The sequence below is a fragment of the Syngnathus acus genome, chromosome 24, assembly GCF_901709675.1.
Source record: "Syngnathus acus chromosome 24, fSynAcu1.2, whole genome shotgun sequence".
NCBI lineage: Eukaryota > Metazoa > Chordata > Actinopteri > Syngnathiformes > Syngnathidae > Syngnathus > Syngnathus acus.
In genome coordinates, this window is record NC_051108.1 from 8081294 (window position 1) to 8097750 (window position 16457).

The 16457-nt window shown below is 44.7% G+C and overlaps 4 protein-coding genes across 12 annotated transcripts; 2 read left to right on the forward strand and 2 right to left on the reverse strand.

The window, feature by feature from the left end:
- Nucleotides 1–257: 257 nt before the first annotated feature.
- On the reverse strand, nt 258–2947 carry aida (axin interactor, dorsalization associated). 5 transcript variants are annotated; one of them, XM_037245550.1, is made up of 11 exons: nt 2727–2946; nt 2578–2657; nt 1985–2051; nt 1854–1907; nt 1737–1791; nt 1587–1650; nt 1397–1497; nt 978–1235; nt 776–898; nt 589–706; nt 258–492 (listed from the first exon to the last, which is right to left on the reverse strand). In XM_037245550.1, the coding sequence occupies exons 4-11, from the start codon at nt 1872–1874 to the stop codon at nt 393–395; spliced, it is 840 nt and encodes a 279-aa protein (XP_037101445.1). In that variant the 5' UTR covers nt 1875–1907; nt 1985–2051; nt 2578–2657; nt 2727–2946; the 3' UTR covers nt 258–392. The 5 variants fall into 5 exon arrangements, with proteins under 5 accessions (XP_037101445.1, XP_037101443.1, XP_037101442.1 ...); XM_037245548.1 differs by having other exon boundaries at nt 978–1100; nt 1227–1235; nt 2578–2945; XM_037245547.1 differs by lacking the exon at nt 2578–2657 and having other exon boundaries at nt 2727–2947.
- A 293-nt stretch (nt 2948–3240) lies between these two features.
- On the forward strand, nt 3241–6676 carry rnf8 (ring finger protein 8, E3 ubiquitin protein ligase). 4 transcript variants are annotated; one of them, XM_037245542.1, is made up of 8 exons: nt 3241–3443; nt 4054–4182; nt 4348–4796; nt 4875–5082; nt 5246–5404; nt 5667–5705; nt 5776–5883; nt 5959–6676. In XM_037245542.1, the coding sequence occupies exons 1-8, from the start codon at nt 3330–3332 to the stop codon at nt 6217–6219; spliced, it is 1467 nt and encodes a 488-aa protein (XP_037101437.1). In that variant the 5' UTR covers nt 3241–3329; the 3' UTR covers nt 6220–6676. The 4 variants fall into 4 exon arrangements, with proteins under 4 accessions (XP_037101437.1, XP_037101436.1, XP_037101438.1 ...); XM_037245541.1 differs by having other exon boundaries at nt 4348–5082; XM_037245543.1 differs by having other exon boundaries at nt 4348–5082; nt 5246–5308.
- Nucleotides 6677–6819: 143 nt separating this feature from the next.
- Nucleotides 6820–10144, forward strand: tcte1 (t-complex-associated-testis-expressed 1). 2 transcript variants are annotated; one of them, XM_037245539.1, is made up of 6 exons: nt 6820–6880; nt 7937–8113; nt 8193–8749; nt 8846–9295; nt 9392–9795; nt 9899–10144. In XM_037245539.1, the coding sequence occupies exons 2-6, from the start codon at nt 7966–7968 to the stop codon at nt 9966–9968; spliced, it is 1629 nt and encodes a 542-aa protein (XP_037101434.1). In that variant the 5' UTR covers nt 6820–6880; nt 7937–7965; the 3' UTR covers nt 9969–10144. The 2 variants fall into 2 exon arrangements, with proteins under 2 accessions (XP_037101434.1, XP_037101435.1); XM_037245540.1 differs by having other exon boundaries at nt 9392–9790.
- A 2393-nt stretch (nt 10145–12537) lies between these two features.
- Nucleotides 12538–16418, reverse strand: tmem151ba (transmembrane protein 151Ba). Its single transcript, XM_037245124.1, has 2 exons — nt 16000–16418; nt 12538–14133 (listed from the first exon to the last, which is right to left on the reverse strand). The coding sequence occupies exons 1-2, from the start codon at nt 16090–16092 to the stop codon at nt 12688–12690; spliced, it is 1539 nt and encodes a 512-aa protein (XP_037101019.1). The 5' UTR covers nt 16093–16418; the 3' UTR covers nt 12538–12687.
- Between the last annotated feature and the right edge of the window lie 39 nt (nt 16419–16457).

The following is a 16457-nucleotide window of genomic DNA, read 5'->3' on the forward strand; positions in this document are numbered from 1 at the left end:
CATAATAGTTTTTCAAACCTTCTATGTCACTCCATATCATTAAATCCTTCAAACTCTTCGTCCTCCGTGTCACTTACAAACAAAGCCGCTAATGATGCCGGTACGTGGGGCCCTTCGTCATCTTCATCATCCCGTGATCAAATCTTTGTCCTTTATGGAAACAACCGCCGTGCCGCTGACGTCACTTGAAATGCAAATTAGGGTAACCCTTGCTACATCACGGTTTCACTTTTTTTTTTTTTTTTGGGGAATTTTGAAAATTTGTGAAAAAATTCACATACAAGTCGCTCCTCAGTATAAGTCGACCCCCCACCCAAACTATGAAAAAAAACGCAATTTATAGTCCAGAAAATACGGTACTTGAAATTTTGTAGTGGTGCCTTGTGGGCATCTTAGCTATCCTTGTGCAAGGTTTGATGAAGATGAAGATAAAGTGGTTTCTTTGTAAGAAGCTGCAGTTTCTTCCTCTTGAAGTCGGTGGGCTTCTTGTACCTAGAAATCCAAAATTACGGGGTTCAACGATGCCATGTTCATTTTGTCAAAAGACATCCATCAAATAAATGGAATAATGTACAATACTTGACTCACAGCTCAATCACAACTGGACCGGGCTTGATCTCATCCATTTCCAAGAATGCAAAACATTTTGTGCTGGTGAACCTCTTCTTGGGTTTGTAGTGCTTGAATTCAAAGAAAATAGCTGCCCCTGCAGACGACAAGATCACACAATTTGTGAGTTCTGGAAATTTGGCTCACACTTGTTTTGTCCTGTTACCTTTTGGTAGTTTCTCCAGATGCCTTTGGATCTCGACGTCCATAATGAAGTGAATGTAGATGTCTTCCTTCTTGGTGGCAACTGGGGTGTCCTGAACAGGGTTCAAGTCCACCCCATTCAAATCTGCACACAGTCGGATTTTTCATGATACAAGCAGCAATCGCGATCGTAATGAGGTAGGCGTTGTGATGCGTTTTTGTACCTTTGACACTAATGGTCATGTACGGGTCGATGCATTGCCCGGCATCTTTCAGCCCAATCTTTTCTATTCTTATTGTAAGCAACGTCATTCCAGGCTCGGAGGGTAACCGTGGCAACAAGGTACCTAAAGAGGGCAATGATGTCACAAAGATTAAACTACTGTTCCCCCATTGTGCATCGAGGACATTTGTTGATCTCGGGAGATCTAAGCCATGCACATAACGGCAGTACTTTGATGATATGGTCCTACCTTGTGAGGCTGGGAATAAAGCAGGCGGGCAAGAATAAGAGGTGAGGTCATGCATGGCGTCGACGGAATTGGACAGAAAACACAGACGGCCACATCAAATGGGACATTGTGACTCAACCAAGCAGGCAAAGGGGCGGGAGCGGCCGTGTTCGCTTTTGGTTTGAAAGTACCAGGAGCTCTCGGGGGAAACGCTTCTGTGGAACCAGCGACCGCCGCGACATCTTCTTCCTCCAGCTCCAGATTCTCCTCCTCACCAGGAGCGAGGATTTTTCTGATGAGGATGCGCGAAAAAAGTGTCATTTATGTGTAAATAATTCAATACAAGCTTGATTATTAATCATACCAAAAGCTGCTCTTTACCTTATGGGCACTGGTTGGACATCAAAGGGAAATGTTTTATTGTACGTCAATACATTCTTAATGACTGTGGACAAAAAGGACATGTTAAGCATAGGTTAGGATGATGACGAGCGTTGCTAAACAGCAAACAAATGGTGGTAAATGACTCACCGCTTTCCAGTTTCTTCAAGTCTTCCAACTTGAACTCCTCGGTTGACTGTGTGCTCTAAACACACAAATAAGAATTATATGTGTATATGTAATGTAATTGATGCATGTTAGACTAACCTGCAAACTGATACTCCTCATCTCTAGGCATGTTGCAATCTTCCCTAAAGTTTTCTAAAAAGAAAACAAACATGTTAAGTCAATTATAAAAACATGAAGTTCTTGTTTACACAACCTACTGAATTGTCTACCTTCTGTTCTTCGGTGAAGTCTGATGAGTTGGATGACTGCACTTCTTTTTGCAGCTGCCTTGCAAGACTAGAATTAAGTTAAAAAAAAGTTATCAAATAGAATAAATGAATGTGCGGTGCACATTTCCACACCCTTGTGTTCAGAGAGAAATGCGAGACAATTTCAAACCTTGCAATGACTACCATTCATGTAATTTTACACTTAGCTGGAGGGAACATTATCGTGATTTATTTTTGTTTTCCTGAGGGATGGGGTTTTTTTAATTGTCAAGTAGTTCTTCTGAAACCACAGGAAACCCACCCATAACAATGAGAGGGTGTGGCTGATATTTCTCAATACTCTGAGGAATATTGGTGAATTTCTGCACAGAGCAACACACGCACGCACCGCGCATTGGTGAAGGAAGACAGTTGAACGCGCACGCAACAAATGTCACATCGCGTCATATATGCGGAAGATTCACTTAAATGCTCCCGAGGTCTGAAAGACAGCTCGGGGGGGGGGCAATTTGAGCGAGCTCCCTAATGACTCCAACTGATGGAGTAGTCGTGCATACATGTGCTCGCATGTTAGAGGCAGGACACACACTTACATTTGGTACTCGTCTATAGCCTCCACTAACTGTCCCCACGAGTCAAAGTCTATGCCTTTTCTGAAACTGGCGTGCCATTTCTGCAGAGTCTTGTTGACATCAGACATGTTGGCAGGGCGGGTGCCGGCGGCAGACTCAGGGCAGCATACCCGAGGGCGACGTTCATCTACGAGGGGGGTCTTCTTCAGGGCTTGTGCGCCTCCGCCGCGGAGCTGTCTGCAGCAGTTTCGGTTCCGCGCTGACTCACACACCGAATGCTGACACCCTGACTATTACCAGAATGGACCAAACCCTTTCTGTCTACTATGCGCTCACCCCGAACTCCCATCCGTGAGGAGAAGTCACCGGAAGTCCCGCCTCGTGCTGCGGGTGTGCGCGATTTGAGACACCCTTTGCGCGAGTGGGGCGGCAAAAGAAGGAATTGATCATTTGAGTAGAATTGTAAGAAATTAAAACCCATTTATCGGATTACATTTAATAATGAGAACAATAATAATTGTTTTTATCAATAGTAATCGCACGGTAATAATAACTACCTTTCCAAACAACGTAATCAATTAAATAGAATATCTTTACTAGTAATCTTGTAATAATTTCCAGCACATCCCTCTATATGCTTTTATTTTGGAAATACCCAAGAGCATATACCGGATAAAGCGTAACTCTACGCAACGACAATCTTTCTAAGACAGCCACCGACTGAAGCGCTGTTCAGAACAGCACGATATGAGATAAAGACGGATAAAGTCGCAATGGACCCTTCTGCGTCTAATGACTCTGAGGATGAAAGTTCGGACTCAGAAGTTGTTTGTTTAATGGGGGTCGGGAAGAATTCAGACTGGCTTCGCTTGGTAGAAAACATACAAGTTCGTACATTCATTTAGCTTCGTTAGCTAGCTAATCAGAAATAACCTTTAACTTTGTGAACCTTTAAATTGGGGACGTTATGTGACGTGAGGTGATTTTCGTGTGATTACATCGCGCAGGTCTGTTGTGCAGTCCTCAGTGAAAAAATGCAGTGGATTTCCTCTGGCTGATTTTCATGCAATATTTTGTATGCATCGATCCCAGTTTTAAAGCTAGCTTAAAAATGTATATCGAATAAATACATAATTTTGATTGACTGATTTTTATTGAACAAATAAATCTAAACTTTCAAGAAAAAAACGTATGACGGTAGTTTTACATGTTCAAAGGGAGTAGGAAGAAGTAAAATAACCTAATGTCAATTTATTCCACTAGTAGGTTATTTATATGCAAAAAAAGACCCAAAAGTCAAAACAAAACACTTCTGTTAACACCAGTATAAGCGTGGTTGTCAGTACATTAGACAAAAAGCCTTGCTCACGTGTACTGATAGATCAATGAACTACACTGGTATATTAGGGGGTTAATTTTATTGTCACGTCACATAAGTGCTAATATGCAGCCACGAAGACTGACAAAAATTACCATTTGTACCTTTCTTGTGTGTAGGTTTCTATTGGCCGTGGTTTTGGCGTGACCTACCAACTTGTGTCCCCATGTTGCCCTTTAATGATCTCCAGGCTTCACTGCACTTTTTGTCAAAGGGAAGATGGACATTGGACAGTGACAGACAAGCAGGTACCCATTAGTTAGTAGGACTGTGCTGTCAATTCATTAGCATACCGCAGGGCCTGACGTTGAAGTTTAGCTTTTTCAAGTTTGTACATTTCAGTCGATACAGAAATGTATGTTGTTTGTGGTGTATAAAACATATTTTTCTGTTCTTTATGTGATCACCGTCAGAGTCTCAATGGTGTGTGGGTGAATGGGATCCGCATACCCACTGAAAAAGCCCACCTGCTTCAGCTTGGCGATTCCGTGCGTCTCGGTGTTCCTATCGTGGGATCCAAAGCTGAGTTTGACTACAAACTTGTGAAGCGACCCCTCAGAGAAATTCAACGCAAATTGCTAAAAGGGCAGAAAACAAGCACCAAAGTAGCGAACGTACCTATGAAAAGGAAGCTGATTGAGGAAGAAGGGGAGCCATCTACCTCAAAGACTAAATTGTACCGCTGCTCGGACCTAGACAAGTCGGTGGCACAGCCATGCCCGCTGTCTCCAGCCGAGCACCAAGAGTGTCGCAGTTGCGCCCAGCTGAAGGAGGCCCCTCCCAAACCACATGTGGAAGACTCGGAGCGGGCCTGTGGTGGCTTAGATGTCCCATGTGACCTTGACAACTTGCAGATGCACATGTTGTTCCCTTTGACATTATATTCTGCCTTGACAAAGACGACACATGCCAGAACACCTCTCTGCTCTCCCTCTTGCAGATATAGCCAGAACATCTCCATGCTCAGGGAGCAGGTAGACAGCACACAGAGGCAGGTGACCTCGCTGGAAGGTGAGCCCCAATCAGCCGACCCGTTTAGGGAGGAGCAGATCAACCAGCTACAACGACAGCTCAAGACACTCCAAGCCAAGCTGCTGAAAATGAAAATGTTTGAGAGGTCCGTCCGTGAAACTAAGAAGCAACAAGAGGTGAGAACATGCTCAAAGAAAATCTTGTTCCATTATGAACCGATTTGTATTTTAAATGAATTGCATCTTAATACATGCGGCTGGAATTTAAAAAGAAAAAAAAAATATCCCTGCCAACCATGCAGAAATTGAGCTCAGTTTGTGGGTTTTTTTCTTATTATGGCCTCAGAAGACACAGCAGCAAAAGGAGCTGATGGAAAAGCAGTTAGAAAACACCTTGCAGGAGGTAAACATCATACATAAGACACCATCACCAACAACAGAGAGCAGAGCTGGACGCGGAAGGCATAGAAGGCAAAACGTTCTGACAAAGTGTAATTGGGTAACTCAAGCACATATAGATAAAATGATAAAATTATGTATCTAATATGTGAAGAAATAAGGAACTATGTCACTAACATAACCAATGATCGTCTATGTGACCAAATGAATGACCAAAGCCACTAGCATAATCAAGGACCGACAATCATGACATATTCCACGTTGTATTTTTTTTCTCGTTGTTCAATTTGTTCTCGCTCATTAGCAGAGAAAAGTCATGGATGAACTTGTGTTTTTTTTTTTTTTTTTTTTAAATGTTCAAGATTCTGTTGGACAAAAACAAAGAACTCGAAGTGACTAAGGTGGGTTTCCACACCCAGGATATTTTTAGCGCAGCGCATTTGTAGCACCTCACACTATTTCTGTTTCCAGGCGGAGAAGGAAAAGGCGAGGGCCCAAAAGGAGGAAGTTGTCACGCAAGTGACCACGACCCTGGAAAACGAGCTTCAGTGCATCATCTGCTCTGAGCTCCTTATTGAGGTGACAGTCAGTAGAAGCCGCTCGCATTTGATTATATCAAGGAATACCAAATAATTGACAACTTTTTCCCTTTAGGCCGTCACCCTAAACTGTGCTCATAGCTTCTGCTGCTATTGCATCAAGCAGTGGCGCAAAAAGAAAGAGGAGTGCCCCATCTGCCGGCAGGCCATCAAGTCCCAAACCCACTGTCTGGCGCTGAACAACTTCATCGACAGCATGGTGGAGAACCTAAGTTTGGATATGAAGATCAGACGGCAGACGCTCGTCTCCGAGAGGAAAGGAGAGTTGTGCATTAAATCAAGTCACGATGGAGCAGGAGCCGAAACCTCAACATAATCTTTTTGTTCTGCTGAAGGTTATGACTTTTACATACTTTCAAAAGTCCAAAAGGAAATACCTGTCGGGATGACCAAGACATTAGTGATGAGAAGGAATACTGACAGTAATACACTTGTGACATCACAACAAATGAGACACAATGTGTAATGACAGCAAGACCTTCATCGTTGGTCAGAATGTCAACATCTGGATGCAGACCACCCCTTCACCGCAGTGAAGAAAGAGTGTGTGAACTGCTGAAGGATTAAGAACCCTCGAGCCGATGTCCATAACAGCAGCTTCTGCTCATAGGACACCCAGAACTGGATTTTCTTGTAGTCTTGTCTTGACAGTTGATGCGCTTCTCCGGGATGTTCCAAGGACGTTTTGGAAACAGATCGAGTTAAGATCTGTTTTTGTTTCTAGGAAATATGTTTGCATGCCAAAAGATTAAATAGTTTCTGTTTGAGTATAATCCCTGACACATTCACTTTTCTAATTTCCTGGCTCCTTGTCGATTTATTGGTGCCAGTATTTGCTTAAAACATCCGGTTTATTTTCCTGAGCCCAGCCGTTGCGATTCCCCTACTGTCCTGTGGGTAGCAGTACTTTGTTATTCCATTGACTGGCGCAAGAGCGTTCCGTAGCTATGGAAACGCGCGGCTCACAAAGACAGCAGGTACGTGTCTTCACACAGTGAATACAAATTTTATTTTATCAATAGTGTATAAAATTATATTGCCATGAGTCTTGCCCAATTAAATCGTCAGAAGAGGTGGCACGCACGGGCCTAGTCACAGTTGATGAAAGTCGGCTTGACTTTTTAATTCAGTCTTAGCATGATTGGTGGAATGTTCTAGCATTTTAAAAATTGTGATGTTTTAACAAAGCTAATGATACAGTATTAGCATGATTGCAGGAATATTTTTTGCATTTTAAAAAGTGTAATGTTTTAACAAAGCAAAGGATATTCTCTAACGTTAGAATCGAATCGAATAGAATGCCCTTTATTGTCATTTTACAACTTAGTTGTACAACGAAATTCGGATAGCTGCTCCCTTCCTAGTGCAAACATTACAAAATTTAAAAAAGTATAAAAGGAAATCTGAGGATAAAAGTGAAAGATCTTATTTACAGTATAGCTATTAGTCTAAGAATGAAGGTTAAGAAAATCTTATTTATGTTCAATGTGGGTACATGAATGAGGTTTGTACAGAAAGTAGATAAATAGTTATTGCACGTAGTTTTTAAAGGAGTATGAGAGTTGTATTATAGCTGGTGTTTTCTCAGAGTTCAGCGCGGTGATGGCTCTTGGGAAGAAACTGTTTTTCAGTCTGTAGTCCTTGTTCGAATGCCTCTGTAGCGCCTCCCAGAAGGAAGCAGTTCAAACAGCTGGGAGGCGGAATGTGTGTTGTCTTTGATGATGTTGTGAGCTCTGCTGACGCACCGGGTGTTGTATATGTCCGTCAGGGAGGGGAGAGGGCAGCCGATGATCCTTTGCGCTGCTTTGACTGTCCTCTGTAGCCTCCCTCTATCTGCAGCAGCAGTTATACTTGATGTAGCAGTGACTCTTGTTCATACATTATTTGTGCATTCATAAAACCACTTTAACAATATATTTAGGCTGAAATAAGTAACATGTAGGATATCTAGATGGTGGCTCGTCTAAAATACAAGCTGTGCTTTACAATCATGTTTTTACAAAATGCATGATCATTATATGTACTTTTTTTAGTAGTAGTCCTCCACAAACCACCAACAATCATGTCAAGGCTCACTGGAGGCCCGACTATGTTAGCTGTGGACCACAGGAGATTAAGGAGGACTATTGCTGAAAAGCCAAACTGGTCCTTAAGCCTTGTGCCCTTTTTATCAACTCTCTGCCTAGACTGTATTGTAAAACATTTTGAGGGTATGCCATTGTTTTTATTAGCATTCATATTCTAGTCAATGATTTTAGAGAGACTAATCCAATGCTCCGTCTTTGGCAGAAACTCCTATCTATGAAGACCTTACGCTCAGCCAGAAAGACTATGTGCAGGAAAGACTGCCGCTCTCTCTCCCCCTTTCTGTGACTGCCAACTTGGTCGATGATGGCATCTACTGGCGGCGGTCCTGTGAGCAACGGTGGGACATTTGTGACGTGTCTCACTACAACCACAGCTGGAAGCGAATGTTTTTCGAGAGGCACCTGGAAAACATTCTCGAGCACTTCATCCCAGAGACAACGTCCCTCAAGGCCGTTACTGATGAGATCCCGCTGTGTGAGGCGTACGTGAGGAGGCTGGATATCTCCCAGATGCTGCCACCCATTAAGGAGAACAAGGGAGATGCCATAGACTGGTTGAGTGAAACCGACTCGGATGCAGCTCATATGGAACACTATGACTTCCGCAGTCTCCTTAAGCAGCTGAGCTGTCTCGAAGAGTTCCACTTGACCTACAGGGTCAAACATTGCGGGATGAACTTTGAATGGAAAATGACGGAGATGGCTCAGCGAGACTGTGAGACTCTTGCCATGGCCCTTCAATTCTGCAAGACCTTGAAGGTATGCACCCCCTTTGTCATGTAACAAATAATTGAATAATAATAATAATAATTGAAAACAATTATTTCAGAACAGAACTGCTTAATATTTCTGCAGGTTGTACGACTCTATGAAAGTCACATTGATGATGAAAAGTGCAAGTTGCTGGCCAAACATCTAACGGCGCACCCATCCCTTCTTGAGCTCAACCTTTCCCACAACGTAATTGAAGATAAGGGGGCCAAGGCCGTCAGCAATCTTATCAACAGCAGCAAACTGGAGATCCTCAACCTGAGCGACAACATCATTCGAGACGTGGGAGCCAACGCCATTGCCAAAGCCTTGTTCAATAACCGCACTCTTTTGTCCCTCAACCTAAGAATCAACCGTGTGACCGACAACGGGGGGCTCGCCATTGCCAAGGCCTTAGTGAGAAATCGCACCCTGCTTCATCTGCACCTTGGAGCCAACCTCGTGACTGAGCCCACTGCCATAATGTTGTCGGAAGTTCTGGTTAAAAATCAAACGCTGAAGACCATCAACCTCTCCTGCAATAAATTGGGTGTTGTGAGTATTATACAGCTTTTTTATTCAGCTTTGTTTTTGAGAACTACAGCCAAGATTTTGCCTTAATCATACTGCTTTTGTTTCCCATGTGAACAGGATGGAGGCAAAGCTCTGGGGGAGGCCATAGTTCAAAACAGCTGCTTAACGGAATGTGATGTCCGTCTGACGGATATCGATGAGCAAAGTGCCTCCGTCATCAACCAGGTGGTTTGCACCAATAGGAACGCCTCCGCCACCAACCAGGTGCTCTTCATCCATGACAGCGACTTCATCATTGATGAGGTGATTGACAGCAGTAAGAGCGACTCCATCACCAACGAGGTGATTGGCAGCAGTAAGAGTGACTCCATCACCGATGAGGTGATTGGCACCAGTATCCAGAACTTAGAGGAAGAACAGGAACAAGGTGACGAGGTGCAATCACAAGGCGATGAGGTGCAACCACAAGGCGACGAGGTGCAACCACAAAATGAGGCGCCACAAGAACAAGATGATGTACGGTTGACGTCAGCCTCGTTTTGTTAAACCTGCTTTGTTGTTGTACGATTTTGCAATCTTCATATGCAAAAAAGCAAAACATGGTTTCTCTTTTTGCATCCACAGGAACCATCTGAAACACCCACTTCCAAAAGCAGTTTCTAATTCTCTTTGTGGACTTTTTCATTTTATTTAATAGTTTTTGCAGCATATCGATGATTGGTCAATCTAGTCAATCCAAGTGTAAAAAATACAATATCAATAAACAGGTTAAAAACTCACAAATGTTTGCTTGAAAGCTGAGTGTAGATAAGTAGTTAAGCCATATTAGTTACTTGAACTGTTTTCAGAGCACTGGCGGAGATAGCATTTTTTTTTCCTGGGGGGTGCATTTATTTAAAAAAAAAAAAAAATCACAATTGACGGATTGTTAATTCCCATCCTTACCTGAAACATTTCACATGTTCTGCAAACAAATAGATTGATCAAATTGAACCACATCTTCCCCCAGAGAGCAACGTCTTACTTCATATCTGTTGATTTGCACGAACAATCCAGTGGCCTCAGGAATTTGCGAGCAAAATCGCCCCGACATCTGCATCGCAGCCCTCAGATCTTTCAAGTCATCTTTTCGTTTTATTCCAAGTGACACTATCAATCGTGAGTGCAGGGCCCCTGCCTATTTTCAGCGTCTTTGAGAGCCAGCTCTCTGCTTTGTCTCTCTGATAGGCATCAGCAACTGCAGCAGCATCGCAGCAGTAGCTCTATTACACTGCCAGGAAGTCAGAAAAAACATTGCATTTGAAACAATCGAAAGGTGACATGCAGGGCTGTGGACTCGGTCGGATTTTTGCACCGAGTCCGAGTCCGGCCTCTTGACCACCGAGTCCGAGTCCGGCTGTCCATTTTTTCTGTTAATTCATGTGACTGCTTAGTCTTTATTCAAGGCTAATTTTGATCAAAATCTAAATAATTACAACAGTTTTGTGATGGCTTTGTCTTTATTAAACATATAAACGAATACAATAAACAGATACTTTCAAGTTTCAATTCAACGACTTGAGTTTGTTCTTAGGAACAAAATCGCCTCAACCAAGTCAGCCTTCATCGCGCCGCGCTGATCAGACATGATAAACTTGAGCCCGGAAAACAGGCGCTCTACGCTGACTTGGCTGATTGGCATTGCTGTTAGTGTCCGACGCGCATTCATAGCAGCATGATGAAAATAAAATTGAACGTATTTTTTTTATTGTCGGACTCGGTGGACTCGGCCAAAATCAGCACCGAGTCCGAGTCCGGCAAAAAACAAAAAATGCCCGAGTCCGAGTCCCCGAGTCTGAGTCCACAGCCCTGAATAAACACACAAAGGTAAACTCGATTTAGACGAGAGAGGGCAAGATGTTTTTTGGTGATAGCTCAATTGCTAGGCACTTACAGTAAAAGAAAAAAGAAAAAAAGACAGCTGCGTATTAAAGTCAACAGTAAAGCCCTCCCCCACCGTCTGTTGTCTTCCGGGTTAGAGCACGCTGGCGTCAGATTTGTTGACTGCCGCTTCTGTCCCGGACCGTGTCCGTTACTTGTTTTTCGTTTTCCCGTTTTCAGTGCACTCGTCTCTTTTATTTTTCTCGTGTTGTCTTTCGTCCACCTCGCATCCCCGCAGCTCAGCTCTCACCTATCTGTTTCCTCTCCCTCGGACTACCAACTACGTTAGCCAGCTAGCCAACAGCCAACTGGCCAAAACCACCACCGGACCCTCCTGCCTCCCGACTCGGAGCCTGTGGCCGCCTGCTGTGGACTCGACGGCAGTTCTGGCCCGGCTCTCTGGCCTTCCGTCCGGCGTCCTTGGGGGACGGGCTCCACTCCCTGGGGGCTCGCCAACTGTGGCTCTGCTGTGTGCCGCCGTGGTGCGTTGGGGCCTGCCGTTCGAGCGGGTGCAGTCGAGGTCGACCGGCATCACCACCTGGTCCACTGCTGCTTCCACACGAGGCTGGGATCCTTCGCCGTCGCCGCTACATCTGACCAGCATTTCCCCGATGGCTCACCCATCTTCTCTTTTTGGACTACCAACCCCCCGTCACCCCCACCTCCCGTACTGGCAACCTCAACAACCTCCGCTCCCGCCCCTCCTGCTCCTCCATTCATCTCCTTCGCACTGCTGACCGATGTCTTGTTAACTATAACCTACTGTCTCTCTCTCCCCCCCCCCCCCCCCCCTCCACTCTTTTTTATTCCATGTAAAGCGACTTTGGGTTATTGAAAAGCGCTATATAAATTGAATGAATTATTATTATTATTATAACACTGAACTAGTAGACAAAGTTTTGATATTACAATGTTTTAATCGTGTCTTTTTGGCATTTGTACAAAATTTACAGCGAGTGTGAAAGCTTAGAAGAAAATGAGTGTAGCGCTTGTGTCCTTTAGCGCTCCTCTACTGAATTATTAATAACGCGTGTTGCTATATTTACCAAGCCAGGAAGTGTAATGTCATCTCGACCAAGCCATTTCTGCTAATGGGATATTTCTGCATTGCTCTCAGGCATTGGGAAACATTTTCAAGTTGCACCAGCTTTGAAATTCCAGCATTGAATATTTTGCTTTGCCAATTAATATTTCAAAGAAGAGGTTTTTTTTTTTTTTAACTATACGGTTATTTAAATGACCCAGCACACTGTTTGTAGTCACCCTAAAAAGACTCCACAGTATTTATTTTCTAGGGAAAGTTGTAGACTGAGTGCTATTCATTGGACAAATATTTTGTAAGCATTAGGGGTGCATGGTTATTTGATTTTTGGCTTTATAGCACAGTAGAGGACTGACCTGACAAAATAGCTTCTGAAGCCACAGTATATGAACCAACAATAACATATTGGGTTCCCCTCTGTCCTATTTTTCAGCCTAATCCTGTTTGAGGGTCATAACGAAGTCTCCACGCAAGAGCCGTTTCTGTGCAGGGACTGATGGTTGTGATTGAGGCAGCCTTCGTTGTTGTGTACAATGAGCACAGGAAAGTAGAGCGCATCCTGGTACGCCGGAGGGCTCTCCTCGCTGCTCTGCTGGCCCGATAGGCAGCGTGTGCTTTCCATTGGGCAACTCGGGGGCTCGTTCAGGTTCCCGCCGCTCCTCCACAGGCAGCTCCGTCTGGAGCCATATAGCCGGCCCAGCGAGAAGCGGCTGGCGCTGAAGGGCAGACGCGGGCTCGCCGTGTTGCAGATGCTCAGGGCGCTGCGTGAGAAGATGGAGGAACTGCTGAAGGCGTGGTGGCACCACTGGCAGTTCTGCCTGTAGCTGCTGTAGCGATGGCAAGCCGAGTAGTTCTGGCAGGTTCCCGAGAGCTGGACCAGGTCCAACAGAACCGCCTCAGAGTAGCTGGGAACGAGTTGCTGATTGGAGCGGATGTGCCACTCCAGCTCTGTGCTGTCGATGGTGTTGACCCGTGGGATGTGCCTACAATAAGGATGCTCCTCTGAAGGTGTCAACGGCACATAGTCGAAGCCGAAAAGCTTCTCCACGTGGTAGTGGACACAGGCGGTTTGGAACTCCATCAGCACCCGTAAAGGCCAGGAAAGAGTCAAAGCAGCCGCTGTCCAGAAAGCGGAATGCGATGCGTACCAGGGAAGATGATGTGGCTCACTGAAGGCAGTCATGTATTCCTTAAAGTCTACATTCTTCAGGTGCATCCCCTCACGGGCCTCCATGTAGTCGTCCAGGCCCTCGTTCTCTGTGAAGAACCTAGCCCGCTGTGTCAAGTAAGAGTTCTCCGACTCCACGTTGGCAAAGCTGAAGCACTTGGTGAACCTCAGCTTGGTCATGGCAAAGCGCTCAAGGCCCTGCAAGTGCTTTGAGATGTCCTTCACCCCGCAGTTCCCGTAGTCAAACTCCGCTTCGGCCACGTGCGTGTTGACCCTCTCATGGTAGACCTGAGTAGAGGTGAAGGAGTCTCCATTACGATATCGTGTCACCTGCCGCGTCCTTCTCACGTAGTGGTAGCTGATAGCCTTCCACCAGATGCACGGCGTGGCCTGCTTCATTCTCCGTACACGCTCGGCCACGTCGTCCGCATCCACTTTGTACTGCATCTTGTTCCTGGTGTAGCAGTGCCAGCACTCCACGAGGTAGACCACGTAGAGCATGACCAGGAAGGCCAGGGGGATGTAGATATAGCCATTGGAGCAGGGACTGTCGTGGTACATCATGGACTTCCCCTTGTAGGCGCTGTCAAAGGAAAGGCGTGTGACGGTGGTCACCTGGCACCAGGTCATGACGCCCACACAGCCGTACATGAGCAAGCTGAGCAGCAGGCATTTCCAGTGCGTCTCCTGACACAAGGACTTCAGCAGTGACTGTTTCTGAGGCCGCAGCTGCACACAACAGGTACGACCACATTTGTTATCTTGTATGCTTATAAGAGAATCTTTGACATAGTTGGCAAAAATACTTCTATGAAGCTAAAAATGGCTCAAAATCACAGACTTGTGCATATGAAATATTTAGTTCAATATTCTGTGTTGTAAGTGCTTTTCCATAGTTTATGCATGAGCGGTTGCACATGTCACGGTCTGTGCGGATTGCAACGCAGAGACTAACAATGCGTGTCTGTCTGAATTTGCATCTTCTTCATCTTCTTCAATGAAGTCTATGTGCTTGCTAGTTCAAGTCCATATCATGTCCATATTCAATTCAGCAAGCCAATGATGATGCGGCATGGGTAAGATGCTAGTGGCGTCCTTCATCACCTCAAGGAAGAGTGATCCCCGTGCCTGGATCATAAGTTAGTCACGCTTTTATTGGGAAGGCTGCCATGCAACCCTGGCATGATTCAAAAGTCCCATGCAGGAAGGGCCTGATTATTACTACTATGTTCATTCAACAGTAAACGCCAGGCTGCAAATAAAAGTGCAAATCAGGGGTTTTAAGATTTTTCCCCTAAAAAACAAAAGTTTCATTTCAACCAAATGGTATTTAGTGTCTGGATTTTCTCCATAGGTCAAACGCTGAACACAACAGTCAGCATCACTGCATTGATGTATTGAATCCAACATGTCAGCAGCAGCACTTCAAGTGACAAGCAAGCGTCAATAATACATGTTCATATTTAACGCTTCTCACTTCCACCTTGGTCACAAGGTTGTGCACCTTATTGCGAGGTTTAATTTTAACATTAAAATGACTCCCATTGAAACGATGAGGCATTTGCTTAGTGTTATCCGCATATGTTCTACAAGTACAATCAATACATGACACAGTTTATGGCTCATGTTACTCTTTAGTGCCTTCATTCAAGCAGCGGGCATACAGAGTATATTAACATCATTGGCAGCAGAGTATATGAGCTCCAATCTGCATTATTTTTTACAAAAGAAGGATAAATATAGAATAAATACAAAAAGATATGTCGCCCTCAAAATCTTACAATAGAAGGGAATCCGTGTCGCGTCTTTGATTAAGTACCGCTCTCACACTCCCACTCATAGACACTGTCTTGACATAATAAGATCAGTTATGTTATAGAAAAAGCCTCTTGTGCAACAGATATTTTGAGGTTACAAGTTTGACTGAGCCATCATTCGATATTTGATTAGGTTATATTCTGTTTGTGTTCAACTGAATACAACATCCGCCTCTGGTTATGATCTGGAGACAGAATTGTTTTAAAGGGGGTGAATAAATCAAAGGACAGGGTACTTGTGGTTAGCTTATCTGCCGCATATTTTAGACCATGTCTTGTTCTGAAACTTGTTAATATCATTGTCCTCCGCCCTAATTTGGACACCAATCAAGCTGTTAAAACTAACTAAATACAAAATTCTATTTTTGTAATCAGATTATGAGGAACAGAAAGATCACTCCAATTACAAGCTAAGAATAATCACCAAATAGTGGTGGAAAACTATATTTTTTCACGTGGTTGTTTTGTATTAATGGCCTGGAAGTGGTTTTCATAAAAAATCTATGACATTTCAAGGTTACAAATGTTGCAAAGACTTGTTGCTCAGTTACTGTTGTAGCAAAAAAGAAAAATAAGGCTTTGTGCCACTAAGTGTGCTCTCTGCCCTGCAAGAGGTCCCGGAACTCTATTTTGGACACCTATGATGCTTAACTTCACTAGTGATAAATAAACCACTTAGTTCTTAGCAATTTGATTATTTCCACCATCGCTCCAACAACATAGTTAAATTCCCGCACCATTTGGATATGAACAAACACGACTAACCCTCTCACCGCACCTCAAGTCTGGGGCTGTACGGCTCTGGCTCCTGTTCGGGGGCGACCGTGCAGGTGCTGCGTTCACTAGCCGCCGTGGCCGATGCTGGGGACATGATGACAAAAGAACGACTTCTTGCATGGAGCTCTACTTGGGATGGGATGAAGCGGGTGCGGGCGCTATTGCCAAAATCCTAAAGCCACCTGACAAAGAATCCCAACCAGGGGAACCCCGACGCTCAACCGAAACATCTTCCAAGTGGGCAGTTCAGACGAACGGCTGAGAGACTCAGTGCGACGCGACGTCTAGTCGCCGAGACGAGAGCGCTTCAAGGGATGCTCAGAAACGACAAAGCCAGCTTCCCGTTCCCGATCGTGGCCTTGAAGGGGACAAAGAAGAAAATGTGTGCGCTGACATCTCCATGCCACCTAACAACGATGCGCGTGCACGCTGCACGATCGCGCGGGGGCGGGACTGGCA

Bases quoted from the DNA above. Each gene is read 5' to 3' on its own strand.
- tcte1 (XM_037245539.1), top strand. From the start codon at position 7,966: ATGTCAAGGCTCACTGGAGGCCCGACTATGTTAGCTGTGGACCACAGG. The intron at 8,114-8,192 runs GTATGCCATTGT...CGTCTTTGGCAG, and splicing joins TATTGTAAAACATTTTGAGG to AAACTCCTATCTATGAAGAC. The intron at 9,296-9,391 runs GTGAGTATTATA...CCATGTGAACAG, and splicing joins CCTGCAATAAATTGGGTGTT to GATGGAGGCAAAGCTCTGGG.
- rnf8 (XM_037245541.1), top strand. From the start codon at position 3,330: ATGGACCCTTCTGCGTCTAATGACTCTGAGGATGAAAGTTCGGACTCA. The intron at 4,183-4,347 runs GTACCCATTAGT...GATCACCGTCAG, and splicing joins GGACAGTGACAGACAAGCAG to AGTCTCAATGGTGTGTGGGT. The intron at 5,884-5,958 runs GTGACAGTCAGT...TTTTCCCTTTAG, and splicing joins GCTCTGAGCTCCTTATTGAG to GCCGTCACCCTAAACTGTGC.
- tmem151ba (XM_037245124.1), bottom strand. From the start codon at position 16,092: ATGTCCCCAGCATCGGCCACGGCGGCTAGTGAACGCAGCACCTGCACG. The intron at 14,134-15,999 runs GTGCGGTGAGAG...TGTTGTGTGCAG, and splicing joins CGTACAGCCCCAGACTTGAG to CTGCGGCCTCAGAAACAGTC.
- aida (XM_037245545.1), bottom strand. From the start codon at position 2,684: ATGTCTGATGTCAACAAGACTCTGCAGAAATGGCACGCCAGTTTCAGA. The intron at 1,236-1,396 runs GTACTTTCAAAC...CTTTATTCCCAG, and splicing joins GTTTCCCCCGAGAGCTCCTG to CCTCACAAGGTAGGACCATA. The intron at 707-775 runs GTAACAGGACAA...TGTCGTCTGCAG, and splicing joins TCTGGAGAAACTACCAAAAG to GGGCAGCTATTTTCTTTGAA.